The 21,297-nt window shown below is 39.3% G+C and overlaps 1 protein-coding gene across 3 annotated transcripts in view; it reads right to left on the bottom strand.

The window, feature by feature from the left end:
- Positions 1–21,297, bottom strand: part of JAM2 (junctional adhesion molecule 2) — a 68,130-nt gene continuing 46,833 nt past the window's right edge. For 2 of the 3 annotated variants that reach the window (XM_059164517.1, XM_059164516.1), the window contains exons 5-10: positions 20,072–20,274; positions 18,077–18,176; positions 13,507–13,614; positions 5,338–5,353; positions 2,231–2,273; positions 1–402 (exon numbers count right to left, since the gene is read on the bottom strand). In XM_059164517.1, the coding sequence (XP_059020500.1) occupies positions 370–402; positions 2,231–2,273; positions 5,338–5,353; positions 13,507–13,614; positions 18,077–18,176; positions 20,072–20,274 (503 nt within the window). In that variant the 3' untranslated portion in view covers positions 1–369. Of the gene's footprint in view, positions 403–2,230; positions 2,274–5,337; positions 5,354–11,957; positions 13,381–13,506; positions 13,615–18,076; positions 18,177–20,071; positions 20,275–21,297 lie in introns of those variants that run through there. The other variant, XM_059164518.1, reaches the window with a different exon arrangement.

Genomic DNA, 21,297 nt, shown 5'->3' with positions numbered 1-21,297 from the left:
GAAGGTGAGCACAGTATATATTTTCATGCTCTGTGGATTAATTTCACAATCAGTATCATATATTTTAGTAAGTTCCTCTAGAAGTTAGGACATTTAACATTTCGTAAACCCCAGAATATTACAGAGTTTTGTGATTCTTTTAATGTAGTCCAGACGCGAGAAGTCAGACTGGATTTTATTTAGGTGCTGACAGAACTATTTGTTTAAAATAACAATTTCAAGTAATTTAACGATCATAAAAATTATCGTGAAATATCAGCTTCATCTCCTCATGTACCTCTTTGCAAATGTAAGACAAAGCAGAGTTTTACAATCTTTTAATAACGTGTAACAACTGTGGTTTTGGCGTATCTCAGAGGTGGACTTCTTTTAAATTATAAAGGATTTTGTATGCTTGAAATCCTAAGAAAAGGGAAAAAAATAAGTTTAAGTACAATGTATTAATTCATAATTAAAGAAATATATAAATTTTATCAGTATAAGGTTACATGCACTATGAGACTCTCATAGGTACAAACCAGCATAGAGTGAACTAAATCTGTTTTATGGGGAATTAAAGAAATACTAGGAAATAAGTTCTTTGAGACTTTGCCTAAAGAGTAAAGAAGTCAGAATGGGGTAATCTTATCTGCTTGGGGTATGTTCCTGACATCTAGAGGGTAGAGGCCGGGGTGCTGCTAAACATCCTATCATGCATGGTACAGCGCACCCCCCCCGAATATGTAAAATTGTAAGAACTCATTATAAAGAAATTACAATATAAGAATGATGAGAAATTGTCAATAATGCTAAGACTGAGAAATCGTGCTTTATGGCAAAACCATAATGGGGGGCTCAACCTCTCAGTGGAATGAGGGCAACCAGGAAGAAGACAATGACAAAAAAAAAAAAAAAAAAAAGATACAGGCACAAAGTGTCTCTTACTGTTTGGAAGGATAAGATTACTTTATTCCACATTTAAGGAGTGTTTTCTAGAAATTCTAGGATCAAATGATGGAGTTACGTATTGCTTATCTGCTAATGAAAGAATAATATGATTGTGGCGCGGTAAAGTACAAAATAAAGTGACTTCTGTGAGAGATTCTGGAGTAGACAATTTAAAAAAATCAAATTTTGACAGAAAAAAATATATGGAATAATAAGTGGATTGTAAATTAGTGTCACTTAAAATCACTCAAGTGTTTAAAATACTAGTATCCACAAACCATAAGAGGCTCTTAATCTCACAAAACAAACGGAGGGTTGCCCAGGGGGAGGTGGGTAGGGAGAGGGGGGTGGGGTTATGGACACTGGGGAGGGTCTGTGCTATGGTGAGTGCTGTGAAGTGTGTCAACCTGGCGATTCACAGACCTGTACCCCTGGGACTAATAATACATTATGTGTTAATAAATTTTTTTTAAAAAAAAAATACTAGTTTCCACTGCATACCCCTAGCTTTATGTGTGAATTCAGAGAACCAGTGTTCCATTTCTCAAGAGAGGGGTTAGACCTCTAAAAACACTGGAAACCTTCCCCGCTTACCTCCCATATTCCTGAAAAAAATAAATAAATAAATAAAAAATCCAGATGGTTGAATATCCATCCAAAGAGCTACAAAATCTGAGCAACGATGTTATTTACTGCTTCACTATAGTGTTCACAGAAGCATAAGTACACAAGGGTCCAACTTATGTTGCTTAAAACACCTGAATTAGATAATTATTGTATCCCTTCAGGGATTTCTGAAATATTCCTTTTGGCAATAGCAGAGGATATTCCATATTCCGAAATTTTCCGGGTTGTCTGAATAACGAAAGGAGAGTCTTACAGTCACAGATCTAGGGGAAGGCATCTGCTTGGGTAAGCTGACAATAATCAAGGTACCTGTATCCAGCCCCACCACTGGGACCTGTGAGAACTTGGGCCTTAATTTTCTCATCTGTGAAATGGAGCTGATAATAATCAGACTGAATGATGCTGAGGAGGCTACTGATAGCAAACATGAGAAAAAGGATGAACGGTATGGCAAAGCCCCACTGATCTACAAATGTGGGGTAACTTCATCCTACCATTCCAGACAGAGAATGGAAGCTAACATTCCCTCAGCTCCTTCTAAAGACCAGTCATAGACCCAAGAAGACAAAAGTATAGTAAAAGTGACAGTCCATCACTTCTGTATAATTATTTTATTTCCCTGCCCTATTTTCTAAACACATCTGATCTATAAATAATATGTTTTTAAAATACTCACATTTTCACTCATTGTGGTGGCTTTAGATGCAGAACTACTCTTCCTGTTTGTGGAATATAACAGACAATATTTAAAAATGCCAGCATTCTTAACTGAATTTCTTATATTTATAGGCAATATTCACAGAGAAAACCGTATAACAAAGTATCAGCCTGTGAAGCCCTATGTATCTTTGTAGCCTAAGACTAAAGATTTCTCTGGAATGTGCAGAGACTTACTCACTTTTAACTTAGCAACATTTTAACATTTAGCAATTTGAAATCTTGAACATTATGATCAAAACTTATCCCTCCCCCTCTCCCCGCCCCATATGGAAAGAAAGTTTTACAAGGTAACTAGGGTTCTAGTTATCTAGTCATCTGTTATAGGCTGAGCTGCCTTCCTCAGAAATTCATGCTGAAATTCCAATAACCAATACCTCAAAATGTGACCATATTTGGAGACAGGGTCTTTACAAAGGTAATTAAAATAAAATGTGGTCATTAGGGTGGACCCCATCCAAAATGACCGCTGGGCTTATAGGAAGAGTAAATGTGGAGACAAACACATGCAGAAGGAAGACAATATGAAAACAGAAGACCATGTACAAGCCAAGGAGAGAGAGAGGCTTGGTACAGAACTTCCCTCACCGCCCTCAGAAGGAACCAATCCTTCTTGGTTGTCACCTTGATCTGGACTTGTAGCCTCCAGAAGCATAAGAAAAGGAATTTCTGTTTAAGCTACTTATCTGTGGCACTTTGTGACAGCAGTCCTAGCAAATTAATATAACATCCGATTCATTACCCAACAAATTTTAAGGGTCATGGATTTGACAAATGTCAGGAGATGTGTCTTGGAGTAAAGATACTGCCTCCCAGATTCCTCCCTGGGTTGTTAAGAGACATTGTGATAGAAAAGAAGAATAAACTTCTTCACAGTAGCAATGTCGACCTTTCTCCTTATGTAAGATGATTGATTCTCTCTTCTGCTCAAAACCCTCTAATTACTTTCCAGCTACCTCAATAAAAGTGGCAGTCCTCACAATTGCCTGTGGTGGGTTGTGGGAGGCTATATCAGGCAACCCTGTTCTCTGAAATCTCCCCCTTCTCGACTGCTAGTCCTGATAACTTGGAACTCATCCTGGACTCGTATTGGGATAGGATTAGAATGAGCAACCAGGGTTGAGCAGGAAGTCTGGAAATAGGAGATCAATGGCAGCTGAATCTTCAAAAATACTTGAAGATTATGACATCTCTAGAGCCATGGCAGCTGAGAGTAGATGCGAATGTCCATTGCCCCGCGTTGGGTCTGCCATTTCCAGGTACACCCAAAGGATGGTCACAAATCAAGTGCACATAAACTTTGTCATCTCAGGGCGCCTGGATGGCTCAGTGGGTTAAGTGTCTGCCTTCAGCTTAGGACATGATCCCAGGGTCCTGGGATTGGGCCCCCGCGTCGGGCTCCCTACTCAGCGGGGAGTCTGCTTCTCCCTCTCCCTCCGCTCTTCTACCTGCTTGTGCTTGCTCTCTTCTCTCTCTCTCTTATATAAATAAATAAATAATATTAAAAAAAAAACCTTTGTCATCTCATACACCAATGATTTTTAAATTGCTGATCCTAGTTATTTCCACAAACTCCAGGTTTATATATCCTGTTATTTACTAATTATCTCTACTAGGAAGCCTGATTGGCATCTCAAATATTAAAATTCCCAAACATTCCAGACCTTCCCACCTAACGCCCCCAAACCTGCTCCTCCTGAAATCTTGCACATTGCGGTAAATTGGTAACATCATTCTTCTCATAGCCATGGAACTATCTTTGATTTTTCTCTTTTTCTCTCACATCGACATCCAACCAATCAGTAAATTGTTCAAATGTATCCAGAATCCTATTGCTTCACATAACCAGCCACCATTTTATTTTGGCTGGATAATTACTCAGTAATTTCCTAACTTCCTCCACTCTTCGCTACATTATAGTTGGTTCTTTTTATTTTTTAAGATTTTATTTATTTATTTGACAGACAGAGATCACAAGTAGGCAGAGAGGCAGGCGGAGACAGAGGAGGAAGAAGGCTCCCTGCCGAGCAGAAAGCCCGATGCGGGACTCAATCCCACGACCCTGAGATCTTGACTGGAGCCGAAGGCAGAGGCTTTAACCCACTGAGCCACCCAGGTGCCCCCCTTATAGTTGATTCTTAACAGAGCAGTGAATGTGAGCTTCTAAAAATTAAGTAACAGGATACTACTTGCTGGCTCAAAGCCTTCCAATGACTTCCCATCTGACTCAGAATTAAGGTCAGACTCCTCACAAGTGCCCTGAAGGGGTCCGTGTCATCTGGCCTCCACTACGTTTGCACACTTATCCCTTCCCTCTCCTGTCCTCACTCAGTTTCAGCCACACCAGTCCGCTCCATGTGCCTCAGATACTGCAGGTGGGCCTGGACTCTAGACCTTTCCATCTATACTTTCTCCTCTGCTTGAACGCTCTTCTCATGGGTATCTGCATAATTGGCTCTTTCTGCTCCTTTAGGACCTTCTCAAACACCACTTCATCAGTGAATGAACCACCTAACCACTGTAAAGGACAATCTCCTCTCCTACCCCATGTACTCTCTATTCCCTTATCCACTTTAGCTGACTCCGGAACACTTATCACAGTCTGACATGCTGTAGAGTTTACATGTGTGTTCACTTTCCACCCTTCTCTATGTAAGCTCCACGAGGCAGGGGGTGGTGTAGCCTGTTTTGTTCACTGCTGTGTGGCCACTCCTTAGGACAGAGCTGGGCACCAAAAAAGTAACCAATTCAATGTGAAAATGGCTGTTTAGTAAATTTTTATTTGAAAAATTTAAAGTTATCAAAATACAGAAAATATATTTTTTAAAGAGTACTACAGAAATGCCTACAGAGTCGAATTAGTGACTACCTGTCTTCTCTAGCTAATTAAACAGCATTGACAGGTAGGTATGAGGTGGGATATATTTCTTGATGAATTTGAGTCACTTCCCTTAGGATAAAACATTCACAAATAACCCAACTGTCCATGTTTGACTTAAAATAGATAATTAGCCGAAAATTAGCTGGTATGGGCAGAAAGACATGCATTTAAGAAAGTATACTTACTGGAATGACGTCTCTTCTACAAAAGAATAAGGATATATCATTAATGCAAGAGTAATATGGTAGGATACATATTCATAGAAAAGCAAGTTTAGGCTTAATTTCTTTTTCTCAATCTTGATTCTCTCTTGGTGACATCTGTACTTTCTTTTTTTTTTTTTTTTTTTTTTATTTTTTATTTTTTATTTTTTATTTTTTATAAACATATATTTTTTATATACATATATTTTTATCCCCAGGTCTGTGAATCACCAGGTTTACACACTTCACAGCACTCACCAAATCACATACCCTCCCCAATGTCCATAATCCCACCCCCTTCTCCCCAACCCCCTCCCCCCGGCAACCCTCAGTTTGTTTTGTGAGATTAAGAGTCACTTATGGTTTGTCTCCCTCCCAATCCCATCTTGTTTCATTTATTCTTCTACCCACTTAAGCCTCCATGTTGCATCACCACTTCCTCATATCAGGGAGATCATATGATAGTTGTCTTTCTCTGCTTGACTTATTTCGCTAAGCATGATACGCTCTAGTTCCATCCATGTTGTTGCAAATGGCAAGATTTCATTTCTTTTGATGGCTGCATAGTATTCCATTGTGTATATATACCACATCTTCTTGATCCATTCATCTGTTGATGGACATCTAGGTTCTTTCCATAGTTTGGCTATTGTGGACATTGCTGCTATAAACATTCGGGTGCATGTGTCCCTTTGGATCACTACATTTGTATCTTTAGGGTAAATACCCAATAGTGCAATTGCTGGGTCATAGGGCAGTTCTATTTTCAACATTTTGAGGAACCTCCATGCTGTTTTCCAGAGTGGCTGCACCAGCTTGCATTCCCACCAACAGTGTAGGAGGGTTCCCCTTTCTCCGCATCCTCGCCAGCATCTGTCATTTCCTGACTTGTTGATTTTAGCCATTCTGACTGGTGTGAGGTGATATCTCATTGTGGTTTTGATTTGTATTTCCCTGATGCCAAGTGATATGGAGCACTTTTTCATGTGTCTGTTGGCCATCTGGATGTCTTCTTTGCAGAAATGTCTGTTCATGTCTTCTGCCCATTTCTTGATTGGATTATTTGTTCTTTGGGTGTTGAGTTTGCTAAGTTCTTTATAGATTCTGGACACTAGTCCTTTATCTGATATGTCGTTTGCAAATATCTTCTCCCATTCTGTCAGTTGTCTTTTGATTTTGTTAACTGTTTCCTTTGCTGTGCAAAAGCTTTTGATCTTGATGAAATCCCAGTAGTTCATTTTTTCCCTTGCTTCCCTTGCCTTTTGCGTTGTTCCTAGGAAGATGTTGCTGCGGCAGAGGTCGAAGAGGTTGCTGCCCGTGTTCTCCTCAAGGATTTTGATGGATTCCTTTCGTACATTGAGGTCCTTCATCCATTTTGAGTCTATTTTTGTGTGTGGTGTAAGGAAATGGTCCAATTTCATTTTTCTGCATGTGGCTGTCCAATTTTCCCAGCACCATTTATTGAAAAGGCTGTCTTTTTTCCATTGGACATTCTTTCCTGCTTTGTCGAAGATTAGTTGACCATAGAGTTGAGGGTCTATTTCTGGGCTCTCTATTCTGTTCCATTGATCTATGTGTCTGTTTTTGTGCCAGTACCATGCTGTCTTGATGATGACAGCTTTGTAATAGAGCTTGAAGTCCGGAATTGTGATGCCACCAACGTTGGCTTTCTTTTTCAATATCCCTTTGGCTATTCGAGGTCTTTTCTGGTTCCATATAAATTTTAGAATTATTTGTTCCATTTCTTTGAAAAAGATGGATGGTACTTTGATAGGAATTGCATTAAATGTGTAGATTGCTTTAGGTAGCATAGACATTTTCACAATATTTATTCTTCCAATCCAGGAGCATGGAACATTTTTCCATTTCTTTGTGTCTTCCTCAATTTCTTTCATGAGTACTTTATAGTTTTCTGAGTATAGATTCTGTGTCTCTTTGGTTAGGTTTATTCCTAGGTATCTTATGGTTTTGGATGCAATTGTAAATGGGATTGACTCCTTAATATCTCTTTCTTCTGTCTTGCTGTTGGTGTAGAGAAATGCAACTGATTTCTGTGCATTGATTTTATATCCTGACACTTTACTGAATTCCTGTATAAGTTCTAGCAGTTTTGGAGTGGAGTCTTTTGGGTTTTCCACATATAGTATCATATCATCTGCGAAGAGTGATAATTTGACTTCTTCTTTGCCGATTTGGATGCCTTTAATTTCCTTTTGTTGTCTGATTGCTGAGGCTAGGACCTCTAGTACGATGTTGAATAGCAGTGGTGATAATGGACATCCCTGCCGTGTTCCTGACCTTAGCGGAAAAGCTTTCAGTTTTTCTCCATTGAGAATGATATTTGCGGTGGGTTTTTCATAGATGGCTTTGATGATATTGAGGTATGTGCCCTCTATCCCTACACTTTGAAGAGTTTTGATCAGGAAGGGATGTTGTACTTTGTCAAATGCTTTTTCAGCATCTATTGAGAGTATCATATGGTTCTTGTTCTTACTTTTATTGATGTGTTGTATCACATTGACTGATTTGCGGATGTTGAACCAACCTTGCAGCCCTGGAATAAATCCCACTTGGTCGTGGTGAATAATCTTTTTAATGTACTGTTGAATCCGATTGGCTAGTATTTTGTTGAGTATTTTCGCATCTGTGTTCATCAAGGATATCGGTCTATAGCTCTCTTTTTTGGTGGGATCCTTGTCTGGTTTTGGGATCAAGGTGATGCTGGCCTCATAAAATGAGTTTGGAAGTTTTCCTTCCATTTCTATTTTTTGGAACAGTTTCAGGAGAATAGGAATTAGTTCTTCTTTAAATGTTTGGTAGAATTCCCCCGGGAAGCCGTCTGGCCCTGGGCTTTTGTTTGTTTGGAGATTTTTAATGACTGTTTCAATCTCCTTACTGGTTATGGGTCTGTTCAGGCTTTCTATTTCTTCATGGTTCAGTTGTGGTAGTTTATATGTTTCTAGGAATGCATCCATTTCTTCCAGATTGTCAAATTTATTGCCGTAGAGTTGCTCATAGTATGTTCTTATAATAGTTTGTATTTCCTTGGTGTTAGTTGTGATCTCTCCTCTTTCATTCATGATTTTATTTATTTGGGTCCTTTCTCTTTTCTTTTTGATAAGTCGGGCCAGGGGTTTATCAATTTTATTAATTCTTTCAAAGAACCAGCTCCTAGTTTCGTTGATTTGTTCTATTGTTTTTTTGGTTTCTATTTCATTGATTTCTGCTCTGATCTTTATGATTTCTCTTCTCCTGCTGGGCTTAGGGTTTCTTTCTTGTTCCTTCTCCAGCTCCTTTAGGTGTAGGGTTAGGTTGTGTACCTGAGACCTTTCTTGTTTCTTGAGAAAGGCTTGTACCGCTATATATTTTCCTCTCAGGCCTGCCTTTGTTGTGTCCCACAGATTTTGAACCGTTGTATTTTCATTATCATTTGTTTCCATGATTTTTTTCAATTCTTCTTTAATTTCCCGGTTGACCCATTCATTCTTTAGAAGGATACTCTTTAGTCTCCATGTATTTGGGTTCTTTCCAAACTTCCTTTTGTGGTTGAGTTCTAGCTTTAGAGCATTGTGGTCTGAAAATATGCAGGGAATGATCCCAATCTTTTGATACCGGTTGAGTCCTGATTTAGGACCGAGGATGTGATCTATTCTGGAGAATGTACCATGTGCACTAGAGAAGAATGTGTATTCTGTTGCTTTGGGATGAAATATTCTGAATATATCTGTGATGTCCATCTGGTCCAGTGTGTCATTTAAGGCCTTTATTTCCTTGCTGATCTTTTGCTTGGATGACCTGTCCATTTCAGTGAGGGGAATATTAAAGTCCCCTACTATTATTGTATTGTTGTTTATGTGTTTCTTTGATTTTGTTATTAATTGGTTTATATAGTTGGCTGCTCCCACGTTGGGGGCATAGATATTTAAAATTGTTAAATCTTCTTGTTGGACAGACCCTTTGAGTATGATATAGTGTCCTTCCTCATCTCTTATTACAGTCTTTGGCTTAAAATCTAATTGATCTGATATAAGGATTGCCACTCCTGCTTTCTTCTGATGTCCATTAGCATGGTAAATTCTTTTCCACCCCCTCACTTTAAATCTGGAGGTGTCTTCGGGCTTAAAATGTGTTTCTTGGAGGCAACATATAGATGGGTTTTGTTTTTTTATCCATTCTGATACCCTGTGTCTTTTGACAGGGGCATTTAGCCCATTCACATTCAGGGTAACTATTGAGAGATATGAATTTAGTGCCATTGTATTGCCTGTAAGGTGACTGTTACTGTATATGGTCTCTGTTCCTTTCTGATCTACCACTTGTAGGCTCTCTCTTTGCTTAGAGGACCCCTTTCAATATTTCCTGTAGAGCTGGTTTGGTATTTGCAAATTCTTTCAGTTGTTGTTTGTCCTGGAAGCTTTTAATCTCTCCTTCTATTTTCAATGATAGCCTAGCTGGATATAGTATTCTTGGCTGCATGTTTTTCTCGTTTAGTGCTCTGAAAATATCATGCCAGCTCTTTCTGGCCTGCCAGGTCTCTGTGGATAAGTCAGCTGCCAATCTAATATTTTTACCATTGTATGTTACAGACTTCTTTTCCCGGGCTGCTTTCAGGATTTTCTCTTTGTCATTGAGACTTGTAAATTTTACTATTATGTGACGGGGTGTGGGCCTATTCTTATTTATTTTGAGGGGCATTCTCTGAACCTCCTGAATTTTGATGCTTGTTCCCTTTGCCATATTGGGGAAATTCTCCCCAATAATTCTCTCCAGTATACCTTCTGCTCCCCTCTCACTTTCTTCTTCTTCTGGAATCCCAATTATTCTAATGTTGTTTCGTCTTATGGTGTCACTTATTTCTCGAATTCTCCCCTCGTGGTCCAGTAGCTGTTTGTCCCTCTTTTGATCAGCTTCTTTATTCTCTGTCATTTGGTCTTCTATATCACTAATTCTTTCTTCTGCCTCATTTATCCTAGCAGTGAGAGCCTCCATTTTTGATTGCACCTCATTAATAGCTTTTTTGATTTCAACTTGGTTAGATTTTAGTTCTTTTATTTCTCCAGAAAGGGCTTTTATATCTCTCGAGAGGGTTTCTCTAATATCTTCCATGCCTTTTTCGAGCCCGGCTAGAACCTTGAGAATTGTCATTCTGAACTCTAGATCTGACATATTACCGATGTCTGTATTGATTAGGTCCCTAGCTTTCGGTACTGCCTCTTGTTCTTTTTTTTGTGGTGAATTTTTACGTCTTGTCATTTTGTCCAGATAAGAGTAAATGAAGGGGCAAGTAAAATACTAAAAGGGTGGCAACAACCCCAGGAAAATATGCTTTAGCCAAATTAGAAGAGATCCAAAATCGTGAGTGGGGAGAAAGGGGATAAAAAGAGGTTCAAAAAGGAAGAAAGAAAAAAGAAAAAAAAAAAAAAAAAAAGAAAAGAATTTTTTTTAAAAAAGAAAACACCTAAGAAAAATGTAAAAATATATATATATATATTAGATAAACTAGTAAAAAATCGTTAAAAAAGAAAAAGGTAACAGTTAAAAAAAAAAAAAAATTTTACCCGAAGGCGAGAAAAAAAAAAAAAAATGAAAAAGAAAAAATTAAATTAACTGCAAGACTAAAAAAAATCACAGGAAAAAAGCCATGAGTTCCGTGCTTGGCTTTCTCCTCCTCTGGAATTCTGCTGCTCTCCTTGGTATTGAAACCGCACTCCTTGGTAGGTGAGCTTGGTCTCGGCTGGATTTCTTGTTGATCTTCTGGGGGAGGGGCCTGTTGTAGTGATTTTCAAGTGTCTTTGCCCCAGGCGGAATTACACCGCCCTTACCCGGGGCCGGGGTGAGTAATCCGCTCGGGTTTGCTTTCAGGAGCTTTTGTTCCCTGAGCGCTTTCCGTAGAGTTCCAGAGGCCGGGAATACAAATGGCGGCCTCCTGGTCTCCGGCCCGGAGGAGCCGAGAGCCCAGGGCCCCACTCCTCAGTGCGCCCTCAGAGAACAGCGCCCAGTTACTCCCGTCTGCCTGACCTCCGGCCGCGCTCCGAGCTCACCGGGCCTGCGACCGGTTCAAGGTAACACGGAGCTGCGAGCTTACTGTCGGCTCTGTCTCTGTAGCCGGCTTTCCCGTTCCAATACCCGCAAGCTCTGCGACACTCAGACACCCCCGATCCTTCTGTGACCCTGCGGGACCTGAGGCCACGCTGACCCCGCGTGGGCTTCGCCCCGGTTTAGCCTCTGGAGCGATGTCCCTCCGCGGAACAGACTTTTAAAAGTCCTGATTTTGTGCGCGGTTGCTCCGCCGCTTGCCGGGAGCCGGCCCCTCCCCCCGGGGTCTATCTTCCCGTCGCTTTGGATTCACTTCTCCGCCGGTCCTACCTTTCAGAAAGTGGTTGTTTTTCTGTTTCCAGAATTGCTGTTCTTCTTCTCTTCGATCTGCCGATGGATTTTCAGGTGTTTGCAATCTTTAGATAAGCTATCTAGCTGATCTCCGGCTAGCTGAAGCAGTCTCAGCTTGCTACTTCTCCGCCATCTTGACTCCTCCGACATCTGTACTTTCTAAATCAAGGGTTGGCAAACTTTTTTCTGTCAAGGGCCACAAGTCAAATCTTTAGGTTTTTTGGTACAAGAGGTAGAATTGAAGTATTAAGTAGGCACTTACATAATAAGAGAGACCAAGTTTCCAAAAATTTTTTATTAATAAAATTCAAAATACAATAATAATAATCAAAGTCTTTTGTATAGGTCTATTAATTGGAAAAACAAATCTTTCGTTGACAAGTATAACATTTCTTCTAACTGGGATTCAATCTATTCTTATCAAATAGATTGTAAAAACCATTCTTAGCTTGTGAGCCACAGAAAACCAGGTGGCAGGCTGGATTTGGTCCACCAAACTCCTGTCTGAAATCAAGATTTCATATAGATTTTCGGATAGATTTTCTATCAGCTGAGAATGGGAGTAATATTCTTCACTAATGAATTCCTAACACCCAAGTCAAATCTTTGATTAATTCAGCATTTTAAGAAAAATGTATTTACCAAGTTTCCAATAAGATATACTTTATTTTGCAACTGTGGATAAAGATGACAAGAATTTTGTCTGAATCATCTTATCTGTCTGTACTTTCACCGGTGACCAGCAGGGGGCCTCAGCTGGATTCCATTCATAAAGTTACATTTACACTAGACTAAGATTGGAGCACCAAGGAAAGGAGCTATTAATTCACAAAGCAGCTATTCTTAATTATAGGGAATATGCTTGAAACAATGCCATGGAAACATTTTATAACACTGAATATCTATTTATAGGTTAATTTTTATGTTAATATGTTTTTTAAACCTAAGTTCTAAAATTAATGTTCACTATAAAACAGTGGGTCTAAAACTTGCTTATGCTATAAATTAATTTACTATTCTTTAAAAAAAATCCTGCTTTGTACACTCTTTCCAACAGACTTGATGGAGTTCTGCAGCTTTTGAGCTCTCAGAAAATTTAAAAAATCCCCTAATTTTAAATAAAGATGGGGAGTAAAGAAATACTTTAAAAGAATAATACATTATTTTCAAATCTCATTCATATTAAACCCATTCTATCATAAAATGGGTGTTTGGAGTTATAAGAGGTCTAAACCTAAGAATTAAAAACTTTGTCCAGAAGCAACTGTAATACTACAGGTTTCTAGTTTTTATTGAACAAGGCTATATATATAGTTATTCTAAGTTGACATTCAACATTCTGGTATTCAACACTGATAAAATATTTCAATGAAGCTTCTTATGATAAAACTGGAAATCCATTTACATCTTGAGATACATAATTCCTAACTTAAGGGGCTCTTAAATACAAGTCAATATACTATAAATATCCAAGTGCGTTGACTATCTGTCAGTATCACCCCATTAAGCCACCCCACGGTGCCTCTCACATAGTCTGTGGTGTTTCCTGAACGTTGTGATGAGGAAGCTCTGCCTTTTCTCCCTCTGTTTGCCAAGGTCCTTCATAACTCACCTACCTGTCACCTAGGACATTTTCTGCTGCAGAAAAAACAAGGAAAAATACCCACTAGAATTTGTTAGAACTAATTGAGAGATACAAGGTCTTGTAAGAAAACTCTATATCCACAGGAAGTTATCTAGAAAAGAAGGGTGAGATTCACTTACTTGAAAAGTAGCCTTTCCTCTGAGCATAGCACACGCCAAGGCCACAAACTGAAATCACTAAGGCCACGACTACTACAGCTGCTATGATGCCACTTACGTTGAGATCATCTGGAATGCAAAACAAGCCATGCATGAATTCAGGTCAAATATACGGACAGATTCAATTATTAAATTGAGAAAATTCAAGTAAGCTCCCCATTGGTCGCTATACTATTAACATGGGTGGTTCCATGCTGCTAAGCCTGTTCCGTTGATTCCCTTCCAGGACAAGGTTCAAAACTGACTGAAAATGCTAACAGAATTAAGTTTTGCAAGAATCTTAAATTGAAAGAAGTTCCATGATTCAGAAATAACATGTATGGTATTCTCTTGCATTCATTTGGGGAAATAGCACTTCAACGGATTAAATACCAGATTGGAAGTGATCTTCAAGGTTCAGTGAGGTCAAGTATTAAACCACCACACAACCCCAATTCTACTCAGAATTCTTCTACACCATCATCTGGGTCAATTTTATCAATAATGGAAAACTCATTCAGCCCCCAAGAAAGCCATGTGACTGTTGTTCTATAAAATAAGAGCTGGAAACATGTTTCTTGAATTTAACTGGGCTTGTATGGGTACATATAGACACATACACACCCACAACATATATGCCATTAAATTATCATCCCATTAATTTTAAAATGAACTACACTCCCCAAGGCTTTTTCCTGTTGCTATTAAGTGATCTTTCCTCTAACCTAATACAACTGGATTTTTTGGACCCAAGTTTGAAATCACTACCATGTTACTAACCTGCGAGGTTCTTTTCAGATACTGATTCTGTTGTCCAAGGATTAGATTATGAACCTTCCAAGATTAATATTTATGCAATTGGGAACAACATCAAAAACACCCTCATTCAGATCGCTAATAAAATGATGACTATGACTTTGTTAGGCAAAGAACTATGGAAAGGCTATTACACACCTCCCTTCATATAATGGAATTTATTATACCCTCTGGGTATGGGCTCCAACTGTGTGAATACATCTAAATATTTAACCTGGGTCACATTTCTCCAGCTTGTCCATCAGGATTTCATGAGCCACACCTTTCCATCATTTGGATACTTCCTATATATTGATTAATATATAAATTACCTACACTTGTTAAAGGTACAATTCCTCAAAGGGTTCTTGTTTTTAAAAGCAAGTATTAATTAATATGTGATTAAATAATTTGGAGAAAATATAGGTAGCATTTTCTCAACAGTAATTGTAGATATTTAAAAGCACTGCACATTTTGGGAAAGATTTTTTTAAGAAATATTATTTAAGTGAGTATCCTTATCATAAAACTTTTTGGTCTCAAAATTTTTTTCTAACACCAAGGGTTATTAATTTTCTCATATATCTGAATTATTAACTGATTTTTTAAGAAAAAAAACTGAATACATTTTTTGGAAGGCTGAGGAATTTGACTAGAGTACAAAACATTAATTATTGCTTGGTATAAAGTCAGTTCATTTTTAGGGGCACCTGCCTGGCTCAATCAGTAGAGCATGTGACACTTGATCTCAAGGTTATAAGTTCAGGCCCCACATTGGGTACAGATTTTACTATAAACTAAAATCTTAAAAAGCAAACAAACAAACGAACAAAAAACTCAGTTCATTTTGCTTGAGCATTGAGAGGTCAGTAAGACCCAGCTATTTATTTACTTAAAAAAGTAGCAGACAGAGAAAAACATTCCACAATATTAATAATTTAAGGCTAAATGAAATCAATAAGGAAAAAATCTACACTAATTATAATAAGGCAAAATTAAGTTAATAACTACAGAACCAAACTGTACCTACTATTTTCTTTATAGCAGTCAACGAATGTGACGTCTGCAAAGGTTTCAATCTCAGGGCTATTATCAGACAAATATCCGTTCTATAGTTTGTCAATGAACTTGACATCTATGAAGGATTCAACCTCAAGGCAGATTCTAACAACAACAAAAACCTGTCTTATCCTGTAAGTTATGGTATAAATTTTACTTTACTTCTCTCAGTGAAATGGAAGAAGACTTGTAAGTTAGAGATGAGTTAGTAACAACATGTACAAAAATATTTTGTTTTTTCTTTGAAAAAAAAAAGTCACTATAAAAGGAAGGCATCATCATTCTAACCGAAACAAAAGGAACCAAACTGTTAAGATGCCAAGTGTGAGCAGGGTCTCCTGGGAGTTCTACAGGGGGCAGCTTGGGCATAATCATCAGATCCATGATTTACTTTCTTTTTATACTTCAAAAAGAGCTTCCTTAGAATAGATTCTGGTTTGGTCGTAAGTTATTAGTGATAACTCATGAAGGAAACTTGACATAGGATTTCACAAATTTTTATGTATCAAAAGATATTCAATTTCAACCCAAGGTCATGAAACATCTAGGATCAATGGATGAGCATTAAATGAACAAATTTTAACTTCTAAGCTGATTTATACCAAAAAGAGTAGATATGTGAAAATCATGGTCAAATTAAACTGGTAAGACTAGTGCAACGTGGGGCACCTGGTGGCTCAGTGGGTTAAAGCCTCTGCCTTTGGCTCAGGTCATGATCTCAAGGTCCTTGGATTGAGCCCCGCAATGGGCTCTCTGCTCAGCAGGGAGCCTGCTTCCCTTCCTTTCTCTCTCTGCCTGCCTCTCTGCCTACTTGTGATCTCTGTCAAATAAATAAAATCTTTAAAAAAACCCCAAAAAACCAAAACTAGTGTAATGCAAACTATTAAATTTCAGCTGTTTCACATTTTAAGTAAACATGCATGCTTGGAATAACGTATTCCAAATAAAATTGCATGATTGGAAAATGTAATTCATATGTTAAGGCCATGACATCAAAGGTATTATTTCTTGAGATGAGGCTAAATTAGGCATTGAAATTAAACAGGACCATTTAAAGAAAGAATAAATAGTGCTGGTGGCATAAGTAAAAAAAACCATGAGGGTAATATGTGAATAAATGCAATTAGGAAAACACGGTATTCATGCATTAGTTTTAAATATGTTCTGATGACTTTTCTAATGGTAACTCCAGCACTAAGACGGATACTTCTGATATTTTAAGCAAATGCTTATGTTTGACTATAACTGTCAACACTTGAGTGAATTGGATGGATAATATGTAACCCTGAATTTTAAAAAGACACTTGTGGAAACTACAATACACTCCTGAGTATCTTATCCTTTATGGCATTCTAAGGTCTAATAAGATTATATTTTCTTGGGGCGCCTGGGTGGCTCAGTGGGTTAAGCCGCTGCCTTCGGCTCAGGTCATGATCTCAGAGTCCTGGGATCGAGTCCCGCATCGGGCTCTCTGATCGGCCGGGAGCCTGCTTCCCTCTCTCTCTCTGCCTGCCTCTCCATCTACTTGTGATTTCTCTCTGTCAAATAAATAAATAAAATCTTAAAAAAAAAAAAAGATTATATTTTCTTTAAAAAACAATCCCAAGAGTTTAATCGTACATAAACACCACAAATTAGGGTGCATAGATCTGTATATCTCTGAGCACATTGAAGACATGAATTTCTGACCTCAAAGAGATGAGGACAAACTCCTGAACGAAGGGGACCCGTGCGTATTCTGTTTCGGGGTGCAGCCCTCTGGAATGACCTTTAACCCCACAAGAGCAATCTCCAGCTGCCCTATGACATAATCTTTTTCAAAACACAGGACTTTCACCAAGGGAGAATGGAACCAAATTATTAGAAATAAAAGGAAAAAAAGTTTTCCCTGAAACTCATATAATCTGAAAAGATTCCTGAGTACTAATTTATTGTACTAATTTTATTGACTTCTAAGAAGCTTATTTTGTGAAATATATGGCAGATATGTTTTATAGCAAATAAAGATCCATAACTACATTTGACATGTCTTTCTTGAGAGCCCGCTCTGGGATAAGTAAAGCACTGTATTTTAGGGGACTGAAAAAATTATCCACCACTAAGACGGCCGACTCCTGGCAGTGCTCGCAATATGCCAGTGCTATTCTAACCCTTTCAAATATCGATTATTTTTTTCTTTTTGTTAAGTAAGATGTACTCCCAATGTGGAACTTGAATTCATGACTCTGAGATCAACAGTCACATGCTCTACCGATGGAACGGTAACACAACGGAGACAGCGTATTATTACCTCTACTTTGGGGAGACTGTGGTTAAATAATTCACCCAAGAATATGTAGCTAGTAAGTGACAGAGCTGGAAACTGAACTCCCCAATCCTTGACCCTGAGCAACTTACAAGACTCTCCGCTTTTGTTTGAAAGAACACCAGGACAAGAATATTTTTTTTTTTTTTAAATGGTTTGAAAAATCCAAAAACTTGAAGAGTAGAGTGCTAAATATTCTTGGCTTGTTTGGGAGATGGACTAAGAACAGCATGTTTGCTTTCTGCAACACATTATGTCAAGCTAATTTTAAACACTCCCTCTGGTTATTCTTCTAGCCAGTCAGGCACGGTCCCACCCCTGGCTCCTTCCCATCCCCAAGTTCACGTGCGCTCTGACTGCAGACCATCGTTCCTCCCAGCACCACAGGCTTACCTACTTGCATTCGTTTCCCCGGACACCTGCGATGTCCAACAGAATTACGGGCTTCACAGGAATACTCTCCACTGTCTAGTTTCGAAACAGTGTTAAATTGCTATTTGTGGAAGGAAAATAAATATATATTTTAAGCCATGAATCTGCAAGAAGACTCCTCAACTAACCATGTCTCTTGAATTTTAGCATGAAGTCAGTCTTTCCTTTGTCATGAGTTAGGACTTGATGTCTTGACTGTGAATTCAAAACTCGGCCATGCCTTCAAGGAGTAAGGAGCTGGGCTTCCTGTTTATTCTGACAGAGAAAGTCTTAAATATATATGGGGAAGTGTCTTTGTTTCGTGATACCGTGGAAGTGGGTATGGTTAGGAAGGCAATGGGCATTTTTTAAAGTTTATAGCACATGCTAGTTTAAAGTTTGGTGGTATTTCTAATTCCCAGGAAACACCATTTGTAACGAAAGGCCTCCTCGGCCTAAAAGGGCTAAGGCAGTTTCCTCAGCTACAAGTGAGTTCCCTACAGCAGCAAGTAATGAACACTTCCTCTAAGGAACCAGAACTGCTACCAGGAAGTAGCAGAGGGTCTAGGAAGATCTTAATCAGTGTGGTTTATGGGATTACAAATTCTATCAGTTGCAGCATCTTCGAACATTCTGAAAGGATAATGCTCTAACCTTTGCTCCTTCTACTCTCTGCCAAAACAACCAAAAGGTAAGACTCTGGTATAATAGGTTTGATAACTGCTCTGAGTGGATTGATCCCCTTGGTGGATTTCTGGAGGGAAGTGGAGGGAAGAGGAAGGAAGGAAGCGAAGATGGATGGATGGATGACAAGGAAGCGAAAGGAGGGAGGAAGTTAGGAGACAGTCAGGGAGGGAGGGAACACAGTAGGTCCTGAACACCTTAAAGGATCCTTCCAGGACCAGCACAGAGGGTGAGAAGGACGCCCAGAAGCATGCTTTCGGTGTCCTCCTGTCACACCCTCAATACCGCCGTGGTCACCATGCACCACAGCCACGATAGCCATGAGTCTCTAAGGAGCACCTCCTCACTGGCTTGGATCCTCATGCAATACATGCTCCGAAAAGCAGCCAGGTTTTTGATCTACGAATCCCTTTTTCTCTCTTGTCATTCCCCACTACTTACATCCTTTTTCTTTTTGTATACTTCAACGTGATGGGACAGAAAGTTTCCCCTTGTGTGTTTCACCTTATGAAATCCTCTCTCGTTGTGCCAAAAGCCAGACTCGAAAAATTCTCACCAGCAATGCATGGGCAAGGGTAAGTCATTAATGATAAGTTAGACTAAAACCATAAATGACCTACTAGCACACAACTGGTAATGAAAAGAAGGTCATTGCCATTCATACACCAGAGTCTTTTGTTGCCTATTTCTCAGCAAAGAACCCACCCTTGTTCTGACCTGGCGCATCCCTTTGACATCATGAGATATTTCAAGGGTTGAGGCTAAGCAGGGAAAGTGAACCTGTCTCAAACCTGCCTTGGGGCTTTTATCACCTGCTCTGAGAAAAAATAAATTTGAAAAGTAAATATAGCAATGTGTGACGGCAGTTTTTCTGCCTAATTTCTCAGTGTAAAATCTGTCGGACCTGCTGACTGAGCCTGCTGGAGCCGCGGAAGGCGGGACCACGGTCTTCCTCAAGGAACAAAGCCCATCGATATGCTTTATTACTTAGCCACGTTATTAAATATGCTTTATTATTTACCAGAGGATCTACTCTTTTAAAGTTATTATGTACTAGTAGAGTGAAAGAATGAAACTTTCAAAATTTGTTAAAATTATTATTATTAGTTCTCTATATAGTCTGCCCATCTCTGGTAGTGCCTTTTCCATCACTTCCCTGGGTGTGTACCGCCATCTTTCCCGCAGCCCCTTAAGCAATGGTATCAGCCCTCTCTTCTCCATCAGTTTAGTTCTAATAATTTTTCCTCTCCAAATACAAGACAGCTATGAGGCCAGTGCTTGAAATGACCTTACCAGAGTTCCAGATTTTGTGTTCACTGTATAGGAGCTGTTGGTGCTTTGGGAGCCAAGTTTTGAATTCTCTGACAAAGGGATGCCATCTTTAAACCATGTGTACTCAGGGGCGGGATTCCCTTCTTTGTCTTGACATCGAAGCTCTACCACAGTTCCACTCAGAGCAGAACTGGGTACTTCACAGGTTGGAACTGCTGGAGCCACTAAAGGAGAGAAGTCAAATGGCACTGGTTATTTATAAGTTAAACAAGGATTTTAACAGCCAGGTCAAGATGGGCTTATTAGACACCTGTGAGAGAGACTGGCTACTTGCTCAAGAGATCCATTTCCTTTCTTCATGGGCACACAGCCAGACCACATTTGCCAGCATGAGTTCTGGCCAATGGCATGTGGGAAACGTCATATATGCCATTTCCAAGGCCTTACATATAAACACGAGTCTAGGTACTACTTTGAAGATTTTGGAGATGCAACTAAGGTCCCAAATCTATTGTCTTTTAAGATAGGGAGATTACATAGATGGGTCTGACCTAATCCCATGGCCCCTTGAAAACTTGTTTTCTCTGGGTGGTCACAGATGGGAAAGTCAGAAATTCAGAGCACAGGAAAGACTCAACATGCTTCTGTTGGGCTGTAGATGGAGAGGGCCATGTGATGGGGAATATGGTGCCCCCAGGAGCCGAGTGTGGCCCCCAGCTCACAGCCAGCATGGAACTGAATCTTCAGCTGTACAGATAGCCAAAGGATCTGGAATCTGCCAACAATGAGAGCAACTTTTCTCCAGACCAGAACTCAGCCCACTGACTCCCTGATTTCTGTCTTAAAATACCCTGGGCAGCAAGCCCTGCCTTGCCGAGCTAGACTTCTGATCTACACAACTGTGAGCCAATACATGGGTGGTGTTTTAAGTTGCCAGGTTTTGATCATCTTGTATGTAGCAAGAGAAGACTAATACACCAGTGGAATCTCCTGCAAGGTTTTCTGAGTTAAATTTCTTCTCTACTAGTGCATCACTAGTATTTTAGCAAGACCCTGGGTTATAAAGAAAAAGGAAGAGGAGCCATTTTAGTCTCTATGATCAGCAGTTTATACTAACATCTGTGGAAAGGCAAGAAGATGTTCCTCCACCAATTGTCATCATGAGCTGTTAATATCTATCAGTGTTTCTCATAGTAGCTAAATATATTGGCCTTGGAGTTAGTCCCACCAGGATCCAAATCCTGGTC

The sequence above is a fragment of the Mustela lutreola genome, chromosome 2 (genome assembly GCF_030435805.1).
Source record: "Mustela lutreola isolate mMusLut2 chromosome 2, mMusLut2.pri, whole genome shotgun sequence".
NCBI classification, from domain to species: Eukaryota; Metazoa; Chordata; class Mammalia; order Carnivora; family Mustelidae; genus Mustela; species Mustela lutreola.
This window is presented reverse-complemented; position numbering and strand designations above follow the sequence as displayed.